At 43.8% G+C, this 13,223-nt stretch overlaps 1 protein-coding gene across 1 annotated transcript in view; it reads right to left on the bottom strand.

Moving 5' to 3' along the window:
• The window catches only part of RTRAF (RNA transcription, translation and transport factor), a 34,358-nt gene extending 21,761 nt beyond the window's left edge, over positions 1-12,597 (bottom strand). The window contains exons 1-2 of the mRNA XM_073610400.1: positions 12,437-12,597; positions 1,488-1,612 (exon numbers count right to left, since the gene is read on the bottom strand). Of these exons, the coding sequence (XP_073466501.1) occupies positions 1,488-1,612; positions 12,437-12,497 (186 nt within the window). The 5' untranslated portion in view covers positions 12,498-12,597. The remainder of the gene's footprint in view (positions 1-1,487; positions 1,613-12,436) is intronic.
• Positions 12,598-13,223: the final 626 nt, after the last annotated feature.

The raw sequence follows: 13,223 nt of genomic DNA, 5'->3' as shown, positions 1-13,223 counted from the left end.
TCCTGTTCCAGAGAGACCCATAATTTATTGGCGCTATGCCTATACCAGTCCACCACGGCATAATAAAAAGCTGCTTCTGGGAACCCCATTACTCCCTTTAGTTTAAGTTGGAGCAGAAGTGCTCTGGCAAGTCAGAGAGGTTTACCCCGCCAGACAAAGTTAACAAAGGCGGATCTGACCTAATGAAAGTATGTTTGGGGACCGATCCTAAATAGGCAAGGCCTGCAGCAAGTATAAAAGTCTGGGCATCGCATTCATTTTAAGAAAGGTAACTTTTAATAGCATTCAACTACAACATGACGATAAATAGGATAGATATAGTTTCTTTTTAATTTAATTTTTTATTTGCCATTTTCTCCCCATGAAAAAGTTGAGTTTAACGCAACACACCTTACTATGTGCATCAATGCACTGACAATTGAACAATTTAGTGTGAATGGGCCCTACAGACGCCTTACACTGATTATGCAGGCATGGTCTACAGATGTCACAATAAATGGGAACACGCCCCTGAGAAATGCCACACAGCCAGGAGTGAATCTGAACAGGAGGAGGCTGCAAAGGATTGGGAGAAGAACAGTAGCACTGAGATGAAGTGGTGGTGGTGATGGTGGGGGGGTTGAAAATTATTTTATGAAAATAAAAGAGTTGCCCCTTTATAATAGGGTTGTGCTTTGGCAACCAATGCAATTAAGGCCTCATTCACACAGGGGTAACCTAATGTGTACACCTGTGCAAAGGGCCTTCTTTGCCCCCATGGGATGCCCAGGTGTTCCATGCATCCACATGCAGGCAGTCCCTATCATGTCTACTGGGACACAGCAGCTGCACGGACACTGATCCCAATTTGAAACCAGAACTCACACCCGCACCAATGTCAAATTGGGACCAGCGTATCCAACCACCACTGCCTCCCAATAGACATCAATGGGACCTCCTGCAAACAGATGCACAGAACACCTGTTCATCCCTTGCAGGCAAAGAATGCCCTCCGCATTGAGTGAACATATAGGTACAGCTGTGTGAACGAGGCCTAAAGGTTTACATCTACTTTAGTTAGTAAAATTGTCATACTGCCCACAAAAACCAGGAATTCTGCACACTTCCTAAGTGCAGAACCATGCACACTCCTTTTAAACAATGTATATCTGTGCTATTTATTGAAACAAAGTAGCAAAGGCTAAAAACGCTTAAAATCCAAGTGTTCTTAGCCTTTGCCGCTTTTATTTCAATAAAATAGAAGTGATGCCATGAGTGCCCTTGAAATCTTCCAATGGAGTATACAATGCATTTAGACTGTTACAAGTGAGCACAAAGACCGGCTTTGGTGGAAGAGACGGGGAGATGAATGGCGGAGTCTCTTATGGTAATTTCTTCTGGATATACGGTAATCACACTGCCCCGCCCTCTGAACACCAACCATGAGTTCCATGCATTTTCTGTTCTATTACACAATGAACGCTGTGCTGAGATGCATATATGTATACCTTTTCATATTGATTGGCCCATTCAGTGCTGTGGATATTTCTTAGATTCCCCCGATCTTCTATTTTGTAGTGTCTAATTTTCTGATCTTCTAACCAAACAATAAAGTTTCGAAACTCTGTTTCGTCTGTGAGAGGGGATAGAATAAACAGGACACATTAGTCAGGGGAGAAACATCAGCAAAGCTTCCGCCTCACCAAGGACAAGTGTTGGTGAAGTGGCTTAAATAGTCAGAACCATATAAACAAACATACAATAACAAACTAAACAAAGAATATACAGTTGTGTTAAAAATAATAGCAGTGTGTTTAACCACTTCCATACCGGGCCAATTCTGTCACTCCTCTCCTACATGTAAAAATCATAATTTTTTTGCTAGAAAATTACATAGAACCCCCAAACAATTATATAATTTTTTTTAGCAGAGACCCTAGGGAATAAAATGGCGGTCGTTGCAACTTTTTATGTCACACGGTATTTGTGCAACAATTTTTCAAACTTTTTTTTTTTCTTAAAGCAAAACACTAAAGTTAAACCAATTTTTTTGTATAATGTGAAAGATGTTACGTCGAGTAAGTAGATACTGTTGTGGAAATTTTCTGAAGATGTATTTAATATGTATTGTCGTAGTGTCTCCCAGTGTTAGTTCTCCCGCAGCCCGCTCTAAAGAGCAGACTGGGGCAGACAGACGCTGGTCGAGATCCGTCTGGTAGTGAAAAGATTCTTGAGGAGGCAGAGAAGTGCTTGCAGAGTGGGGATATGTCCGCCAGTGAAGGGCCCCTGTGCGATGCACAGAACGATCGTCTGAGGGGGATGTGTTCACTCTGCAAAGACATTATCGGTTATGAGTGGATGTACGTTCGTGTCACCCCTGTGTGCCTGATCAAACCATTTGGGGGGGTGACTGCAGATAATCTCCCATCCACAGGAATGTTAGTATAATCCCGGGTATGCTTTGTTCTCTGAACAATGCAGAATAAGGATTCACACCAAACGGTTAAAAATTGGACTCTTTGGGTCCATGAATTCAAGCCCAGCCATGATGATGGCTTACAGAGACAGGGGGCGGGAAATAATACACATTGCCCCTGCCCGGACATGCCCATAAGACTCCTAGTCTTTGTTTATTGGTTGAGATTTGTATAACTCCTCCTGTTTGAAGGAATGCCTGTGCTTGATTGGCCAATTGTAAAACCATATAGCTTAGAGGAGACATCTCTCCATAAAGAGGACCTGTCATGCCCTATTCCTATTACAAGGGACGTTTACGTTACTTGTAATAGGAATAAAAAAAAAAAAAAGAAAGGGGGGGGGGGGGCCTCCGTCCCCACGGGCAAAGTGAAGGTGCCCAAATAGGTAAACGGTATTCAAACCACACATGAGGTATGTCCGCAAACGTGCGAGCAACAATTCTAGTCCAAGTCCTCCTCTGTAACTCTAAACTGGTAACCTGCAAAAAATTTTAAAGGGTCGCCTATGGAGATTCCACGAATGTGCACAATTTTAAAAGCGTGACATGTTATGTATCCATTTACTTGGTGTAACATTTTTCACATTATACAAAAAAATTGGGGTGATTTTAGGTTTTTTTTTTTTTTTTTTTTTTTATTCATTTCCCAAAAAATGCATTTGAAAGTTGCTGCGCATTTACCGTGTGATATAAAAAGTTGCAACAAATATCTATTTGATTCCCTAAGTTCTCTATTTTAAATTGGGATATTTATTATAGCAAAAAAGTAAAAAAGATAGTTTTTTTTTTTCCGAAATGTGTCGCTCTTTTGTTAATAGCGCACAAATTAAAACCACAGATGTGATCAAATACCACCAAAAGAAATCTCAATTTGTGGGGAAAAAAAAAAAAAAAATCAATTGTTTGAGTACAGCGTTGCACAATCACGCAATTGTCAGTAAAAGCGCTGTATCGCAAAAAATGGCCTGGTCATTGAGCAGCCAAGTCTTCCGTGGCTGAAGAGGTTAAATCAGGGCCACCTGTGACACATCTAATTTTTCATAAACTGAATGACTGCACTAATTGAGCTTCATACTGCTATTATTTTGAACACGCCACTTTCACCCTGGGTTCATACTAGTGCGATGCGGGAACCAGCAAGATTACAGCGCCGGTTCCCGCATCACTCCTCTCCAAAAGGCAGTTCACACTGCCTTCTGCGAACCACTGCGGGTGTCATTAACAAAATTAATGACACCCAGTTTAGTTCACAGATCGCAGTGCGAACTGAACTCACACAGGAATCGAATCACATAGATGAGAACACCCATGCAATCCGATTCTAGTGCAGGGAAAAACAAGTCCCTGCACTATTTTCTGTGCAAATCCAATGCGAGTCCAGACATACAACTGTATGGCTGAACTCGCACCGCTCAGAGGTCGCATGTGATCGGCACCTGCAGTGCGGGTGCGAATCACATGCGATCTCTGAGATCACGCTACTGTGAACCCGGGCTCAATTAACAAGTCAATTACACAGAATCCGCGGCGTGCATGTCATGACTGTTGGTTTTCTATTACTATATACTATGCATACTAGCACATTATGAAATACTTACCTTAGAACGAAGCCCTGTCAGCGGTGCCTGGTCACCACTGAGAAGGCCGACATCTTTTCCCGTCCTTTGTTCCGGGATCACGGGCACGCGCACAGGAGCCCTCAGATCCGTCAAGAAGCTCTGAAGTACTGGCACGGTAAGCCGGACCTTCAGAATGCATGCGCAGGAGATATTCATTTTACATGCAGGTAAGCCTTATTATAGGTTGTAGCTAAAAATCACCAAGCGGGAAATACAACCACTTTAACAGATTCAGCTGTGAAAAAAAAATATGCACACAATGCCCCCTTGTGGAAGTTTGTGGAGCAAAAGTAATACAATATGTTACAGTGACAAACTATTAGTCTGTATCAAATGAGGCACTATGTAATCTTAAAGTAGTTCTAAAGACTGAAGTTTTTTTTTTTTTTACATTCTCTGCATTAACCACTTAAGGACCAGCCTCGTTTTGGAATTTAGGTGTTTACATGATTAAAACAGTTTTTTTTTCTTAGAAAATTACTTAGAACCCCCAAACATTATATATTGTTTTTTTTCTAACACCCTAGAGAATAAAAATGGAGGTCATTGCAATACTTTTTTTCACACCGTATTTGCGCAGCGGTCTTACCAGTGCGCTTTTTTTTGAAAAAAATTCACTTTTTTGAACACAAAAAAAATTAGACAACAGTAAAGTTAGCCCAATTTTTTTTTATATTGTGAAAGATAATGATACGCCGAGTAAATTGATACCCAACATGTCACGCTTCAAAATTGCGCCAAACTTTTACCCCCAAAAATCTCCATAGGCGATGTTTAAAAAAATTCTACAGGTTGCATGTTTTGCGTTACAGAGGAGGTCTAGGGCTAGAATTATTGCTCTCGCCCTAACGATCGCGGCTATACCTCACATGTGTGGTTTGACCACAGGTTTCATATGCAGGCGCTACTCACGTATGCGTTCGCTTCTGTGAGCGAGCTCGTTGGGACGGGCATTTAAAAAATGTTTTTTTTGTTTTTTTCCTCTTATTTTACATGATTTTATTTATTTTTACACTGTTAAAAAAAAAAAATTGTGTCACTTTTATTCCTATTACAAGGAATGTAAACATCCCTTGTAATAGAAAAAAGCATGACAGGTCCTCTTAAAAAATGCGCCGCAAACCCGACGGTAGCTTGGTGTGAAAGGGGTCTAAAATGCAATAAAAAAAGAAAAAAAAAAAAAAAAAGTAATTTAAAAAAAAAGGACATTGAAAAAAAAAAAAAAAAGTGTCTTTAAGACGTATGGATGGAAGTGACGTTTTGACATCGCTTCCGCCATGCTGTGTCATTGAGACGAGTGGGCGCCATCTTCCCCTCACTCATCTCCATGCACAGCTAGGGAACAGACGCGATTGCCTCCGCCGCTGCCGACGGCTCCGGTAAGTGGCGGAGGGCACCGGATCACGGCGGGCCCCCACCAATAAAAGTGATCTCGTGGCGATTCCGCCGCAGAGACCACTTTTATCTTGTAGCTGACCGCCGGCCGAAAACGGGGATACCGGGGTTATGGCAGCTAGCTGCTGCTATAACAACGATATCCGCCGCCAAACTTAGGACGTATATGTACATGCGGCAGTTGGCAAGTGGTTAAGGTAAAACAAAAAAAACACACACACACACACACACACACACACACCTTTAATGGTCAGCACCCCCCCTAAATATTTACCTGTGCCCGAGAATCTCACAGGACATGGAGGCAGCACCAGGAGTTGTTGCCGTCATGAAAATTACTCATAAGATAAACAGAACGAACGATTTTAGTTTAACCACTTCAGTTCCCAAAACATGTCACGCCCTTCATGACCAGGCCATTTTTTGCTATTCAGCATTACACTACTTCAACTGGCAATAGCACAGCTATGCAGCACTGTACACAAATGAAATTTACATCATTTTTTTTTTCACACAAATAGAGCTTTCTTTTGGTGGTATTTGATCACCGCTGGGTTTTTTATTTTTTGCGACATAAACTAAAGAAAAAAAAAAAAAAGAAAGACCGAAAATTAAAAATAAAATAAATAAAAAATGTTTTACTTTCTGCTATAAAACGTACACTCAGAAAAAAACTACTAATGGCTGCAATCAACAATTTCTAATGGGACTGCAATAGTGCGGCAAGTAATCTGACACTAACTGACGCTAGTAAGGACTAACTGCCACTGACATCACCAGTGATAATACTATACACTGTCACTGTACTAATGACACTGGGTGGGAAAGGGGTTAACATCTAGGGCAATCAAGGGATTAATATGTGCCTAACTGTGTAATGTGTGTAAAGCATGCTGCTTTTACTAGTTGATCTCTAAGTTTCTCAACCTTGCTTCGCAGGGATGAGAAACACAGAGATAGTTCCCCGTTAGAGCTGCACGATTCTGGCCAACATGAGAATCACTATTTTTTTGCTTAGAATAAAAAGATCACGATTCTCGTGATGTAAAATCTTTCACATTATACAAAAAAAAATAAAACAAATTGGGCTAACCCTACTGGTTAGATTTGAATTTTAAAGACCGCTGCGCAAACACAGTGTGACATAAAATATTGCACCAACCACCATTTTATTCTCTAGGGTGTCTACTAAAAAAAAATATATATGTTTGGGGGGGTTATAAGTAATTTTCTAGAAAAAAAAAAAAAGATTTTAACTTGAAACCAACAAATGTCAGAAAAAGGTTTAGTGTTTAAGTGGTTAAACTTTTTTCACTTAGGCCTCATGCACACGAGACGCTGGTGCAAACTCTGCTGAACACAGGTTTTTAAAAGCTGAAACCAGCGTTTAGAAACGCCCGTTTTGCTGCGTTTGCACGCCGCGTTTGCGTCTAGAAGCGTCTGAGCAGAGAATGACATTTTGCGACCCGACTTTGGGGCCCCGTATCTTGAGGCCACTTAGTGCTAGGAACCCCAAATGGGTGTGGCGTGCTAACACAGTAGAACTAGCACTACAACATATCCAAATTTGGGGTTCCTAGCACTAAGTGGCCCCGGGATATGGGGCCCCAAAGTCAGGTCGCAAAATGTCAAGCACTTCTGCAACAGAGAATGACATTTTGTGGATATGTTTGGATATTTTATATTGTTAGTCCAACTGTGTTAGCACTCCAAATTTGGGGTTCCTAGCACCAAGTGGCCCTGAGATATGGGGCCCCAAAGTCGGGTTGTAAAAAACACATAAACGCGGCTAAACACGGTACCGGAGTTTAGCCGCATTTAGCGTCTGAAACGTGGAAAACTTTTGCGTCTGAACCCATTTTTTTGCTTCTGGAAAAACGAGGTTAAATGCAACTGCCTAAAAACGCAAAAAAACGAGACTGTGTACATGGAGACATAGGATAACATTGAATGGGTTCAGGGGCAGTTGAAAAAAAGCGTCCAACTGCCTCTGAACACGAGTTTAACAGCGTCCTGTGTGCATGAGGCCTTACACAGGAAGTCTATTCCATTGACAAATTGTTACAATGTTTATACTTAAGTTCAACTGATAAAGAATGAAAAATGTGTTTCTTGGCAGACTGCCCAGTTTTTCTCTTCTTTCTTTTGACAGCTGTGGCTTCAGAAGAGCAGAGAGAATTCTTTGCATAGAAAGAATTGTGAAACACTTTAGTCAAGATCGCGATAACGATTCTTGACGATTAATTGTGCAGCTCTATTCCCTGTGTACAGAGCCCTGTGTTGAATGCCAACAGAGCTCTGGGCTGGGAATGTACACAGTTGATCAGCCATGAATCATAGGTCAGGGCTTTTCCACAGGCTCCCACTGTGTACAATCACAGCGTGAGCCAGCTGGGGGGCGTACATGCAGTGATGTACCAGTATATTGCTCTGCCTACAGCACCCGCAGTACAATGTGGGTGGGCGTTAAGTGGTTATTCTGTACAGTACTCAAAAAATAATAATCTGAGTGACCATGCATGCTTGGAAACAAAAGAATACTAGGGATGCACCCATACTAAGCAAAAAGGAGCAACCAAATGTTTATCAACAATATTGCTCAGCCTCTAAAACAGAAAGGTTAAAAGAAACATTGTTTCTTTTTGTATCTTACCGTTTCATCATCTGCAGATCAAATGGATTACCTTTCTCTCTGCAGATGAAGTCAGTTTAAAGCAACCTGTCAAAGTTAAAAAAAAAAAAAAAAAAAGAAGAAGAAGTTCCTCTGTTTAACCCTTAGTAACCCTTAATGTACTCCAATCAGCCTCAACTCCTTATTCTCCTCCTCCATTCAATTATTTTCCTGCGGATTTAAATTTTTTTTTTTTAACCTTTAATATACAATTGCACGTTTCCCATTGAAAAAAAGAGCAAAATTTTAAAAACAGAAAAAAAAAAAAAAGTATTTAATTTGTAAATAACTTTTCAATGCTTTGTACTTTTGTTGACACCTGAAGTGTAAACAAAACCATCTGCAGTAGGTATTGGCAAATACAAAAAATAAATAACTGGTATCTGTGCATCCCTAAAGAATACATTACACTGCATGGCCACGGCCTGGAAAATGTGGAAGCTCAACCACATAACGACCACCCACCGCAGATATACTGTGGCAGGGCGGCCACTCTGTGCCAGATCACCTACCTAGTATGTGATCTGACACTTCCGGGTCTGGGGAGCATGCGCTGCCGGCGACCCGCTCACGCTGTGATTAAACAGTGGGAGCCTAACGGCGGGTACCACGGACTCGATGTCCACCGGCACCCGCTGATTAGACAAGACACAGGCAGATTGTCGTTCTGTTAAAATGGTTGTAAACCCTCTGGGACCACTTTTACCTACAGGTGAGCCTACATTAAGACTTACCTGTAGGTGCAACAAATATCTCCTAAACCGTGTATTTGCAAAAGACTGGCCCTGATGCCTGTGGCGCGCAGGCGCACTGAGCATGCCGCTGCCAACGGCAATCATGCGCGGGAGTGACGTCATCGCGGCTCCGGCCAGTCACAGAGCCGGAGCCGCGATACCCGGAAGTCACTCCAGGATAGATGGCAGCAATGAAGGAGAAGAACGAGGGTCACCTCAGGGGCTTCCATCTCAGGCTAGTTATTCATAATGAGCTAGCATGCTATGCATACTAGCTCATTATGCCTTACAGGGTGTTTTTTTTCCCCACTTTTTCTTCCTCTTTAAAAGGGAAGGTACTGATCCTGTATCTGCAAAGCAGGAACATGGATCTTTGCCTTCCCCTAGTAAAAGCCCCTCCCCCACAGTGGGTAAGCACTCCCTAGGAGCATAGGTAACTATTTGATCGCCGATGTTAACCCCTTCCCTGCCAGTGTCATTAGTACAGTGACCGTGCATATTTTTTTTAGCACTGATCACTGTAACAATGTCACTGGTCCCCAAAAAGCGTCAGTTAGGTGTCTGATTTTTCCGCCGCAACATCACAGTCCCGCTATAAATTGCCACCATTACTAGTAAAAAAAAATAAATAAATAAATAATATCCCATAATTTGGAGACGCTATAACTTTTGCGCAAACCAAACCAATCAATATACGCTTATTGGGATTTTTTTTTAATGAAAAATATGTAGCAGAATACATTTTGACCAAAGTTGATGAAGAAATTAGATTTTTTTACATTCTTTTATTGGATGTTTTATAGCAGAAAGTAAAAAAATATTGGTTGTTTTTTTTTTCAAAAATTTTTTTTTTTAAATTAAATAATTAATTTATAGCACAAAAAATAAAAACCGCAGGAGGTGATCAAATACCACCAAAAGAAAGCTCTATTTGTGGGGGGGGGCATACATTTTATTTGGGCACAGAGTCCCATGATTGTGCAATTGTCAGTTAAATTAAAGCAGTGCTGTATCACAAAAAATGGCCTGGTCATGAAGAGGGTAAATCTTCCGGAGCTGAAGTGGTTAAAGCGTGCCTCCAGCTACCATAAATAAAAATCAGCCTGTGTATAATTCCATTATAAAAACCTTTCATATCAGGTGATTATCTCCTATTCTTAGCCTCTGATCACAGCTGACATGGTAGTCACATGATGGGGAAGCGCTCCGACCGGTTCCTAAGTGTTAGATGAGGCCAAAGCTGTTACTGACTCCTGGAAATGACATGAATGGTGTCACTGAGTGTCAGCTGGGAAAGTGATGACATCACAGGGGACATTGTGCTGGAGAATGTACAGACTGAAGGCAGGAAGGGGGTGAAGGGAAATCTATGCTGCTTGATCTCTGTGTGTGAAAATACCGGTTGTCTGGCTGGAATTTCGCTCTAAAAGTTTATATGAAGATGTGGAGCTCTGACAGACACATCAGTTGCTTGTCCCCTTGAAGTTGGAGATATCCGAGGAGGATATAAGAACAGCATTACTCACTGTGTGCGATTTCCTTTACTACTAGCCGACCCGCGCAGAGTAAACGCTCTAAGTACCGGTATGTCGCAGTTGGCGTGTGCACTGGTGAGCCCCCTGGACCACTGTGTCCGGCACCAAGGCGCTGTGAGCGGGATGGGTATCATGTGATTGGTCACAGTGATCACATGATTAGAATGTCAACACAAAACAGTCATGAATGGCTTATTGTGATGCTGTGATTGGCCCACAGCTATCACATGGTACCTGGGCCAATCACAGCACCCTGTACCATGTGTATAGCTGTAGCCAATCACAGATCACAATAATCATCAATCTGTCATGAATGAAAGCCATTCACAACACCTAAAATGATTGCTTATAATAGTGATAAATCGCTGCTATAAGCAATGACAGTGTAAATAAAAAAAAAAAAAAAAAAAAAAAAGTCCCCGGTCACCCCTCCGAGTAATCACTATGGTGACACTGAACTACTCGGATGACAGGTTTATTTATTTCAGGTACTTATATAGCGCCGTCAATTTACGCAGTGCTTTACATATACATTGTACATTCACATCAGTCCTTACCCTCAAGGAGCTTACATGTAAAAGAAAAATACCATAAAGGGTATCGGTGACACCATATGGGGGGGGGGGGGGGGAGTGGTTATCTGCGTGACATCATATAGAAAGGGGAGGGGTTATCTGTGTGACACCATGGGGGGTGGGAGGGGTTATCTCTGTGACACCATGGGGGGGTGGGAGGGGTTATCTCTGTGACACCATGGGGGGTGGGAGGGGTTATTTGTGACACCGTGTGGTGGGGGAGGGATTATTTGTGACACCGTGTGGTGGGGGAGGGATTATCTCTGTGACTCCATGTAGGTGGGAGGGGTTATCTCTGTGACACCATGTGGGGTGGGAGGGGTTATCTCTGTGACACCATGGGGGGGGTGGGAGGGGTTATCTCTGTGACACCATGGGGGGGGTGGGAGGGGTGGGAGGAGTTATCTCTGTGACACCATGGGGGGGTGGGAGGGGTTATCTCTGTGACACCATGGGGGGGTGGGAGGAGTTATCTCTGTGACACCATGGGGGGGGTGGGAGGGGTTATCTCTGTGACACCATGTGGGGGGGAGGGGTTATCTCTGTGACACCATGGGGGGTGGGAGGGGTTATTTGTGACACCGTGTGGTGGGGGAGGGATTATTTGTGACACCGTGTGGTGGGGGAGGGATTATCTCTGTGACACCATGTGGGGTGGGAGGGGTTATCTCTGTGACACCATGTGGGGGTGGGAGGGGTTATCTCTGTGACACCATGGGGGGTGGGAGGGGTTATCTCTGTGACACCATGGGGGGTGGGAGGGGTTATTTGTGACACCGTGTGGTTTGGGAGGGATTATTTGTGACACCGTGTGGTGGGGGAGGGATTATCTCTGTGACTCCATGTAGGTGGGAGGGGTTATTTGTGACACCATGTGGGGTGGGAGGGGTTATCTCTGTGACACCATGGGGGGGGTGGGAGGGGTTATCTCTGTGACACCATGGGGGGGGGTGGGAGGAGTTATCTCTGTGACACCATGGGGGGGTGGGAGGGGTTATCTCTGTGACACCATGTGGGGGGGAGGGAGGGGTTATCTCTGTGACACCATGTGGGGGGGAGGGAGGGGTTATCTCTGTGACACCATGGGGGGTGGGAGGGGTTATCTCTGTGACACCATGTGGGGGGGAGGGAGGGGTTATCTCTGTGACACCATGTGGGGGGAGGGGTTATCTCTGTGACACCATGTGGGGGGGAGGGGTTATTTGTGACACCATGGGGGGTGGGAGGGGTTATTTGTGACACCATGTGGGAGGGGTCGTCTGGTTTTTATTACAGGTCCTGGCACGGTCACTCACATGCTGGGACAGTGTGTTCTATGTTCTGTCCGCCAGGAAGGAGAACACAATGGAAGGTCCTCCATACTTCCCAATGAATGAGTCCCCCGACCCTCCATGTGGCCGCGCTAAGCATTCTGGGTAGCCCCGCCGGGCTCAGGCCTCCCTCACATCTCACCTTTACAGTTGAAGCCGGAGGGGTTGTGGTAATCCAGAGCCTGCAGCTTCCTGCGGAACATGGTGCCCGGCTACCTGGCGGCTCTCCGGCTGGAAGACAGCTCTCCAAAGGCCGTCAGTGCGCAACTGCGCATCCAGGCCAATCATAGAGCGCGGCTACGAGCTCCGCCAATCACGGACATAGAGAAACCTCTGTTTAACCAATGAGGAACCGTAAGAGCCTCGGCCATTCAGGAGCATGCAAAGTTCATCCAATTGTATCCCGCATGACTGGCTGACCAATGAAGAAAGGCAGATGTAGCAAACCATCGATGCTCTTTTGTTCCTCGTCGTGCTGGTTGGCTATGGAGCTGTTGGGAAGTGATTGGAGATGGAAAGAGAAAGATGGCCACTTACGAGGCTGCTTTGGTTTTTGAATGCCCCGCCCCTTTTCCCGTTTACCACGTTGCTCTTGCCATCCATATTTAGTGTGGGCTTTCGGAGCTGCGTTGGGTAGTGAGCCCACAATAAAGATGGCCGACAATCTGCTCGTTTCCATTGTTAGCACTTTGTTGTTGCCATGCTAAGATGTTTGTCTGCCATCTTTAGTTTGGGAAAATTTTCTGCTATTTATTAGCGACTTCAGCTCTGGAAGATTTACCCCCCTTCATGGCAAGGTCATTTTTTGCGATACAACACTGCATTACTTTGACAATTGTGCAGTTGTGCGACGCTGTACCCAAATAAAATTGATGTCCTTTTCTCAACACATAGAGATTTCTTATGGTGATATTTTGTCACCTCTGCAG

The sequence above is a fragment of the Aquarana catesbeiana genome, linkage group LG13 (genome assembly GCF_042186555.1).
Source record: "Aquarana catesbeiana isolate 2022-GZ linkage group LG13, ASM4218655v1, whole genome shotgun sequence".
Taxonomy (NCBI): domain Eukaryota; kingdom Metazoa; phylum Chordata; class Amphibia; order Anura; family Ranidae; genus Aquarana; species Aquarana catesbeiana.
The sequence above is the reverse complement of the archived record's forward strand: the minus strand, read 5'-3'. Positions and strand labels throughout refer to the sequence as shown.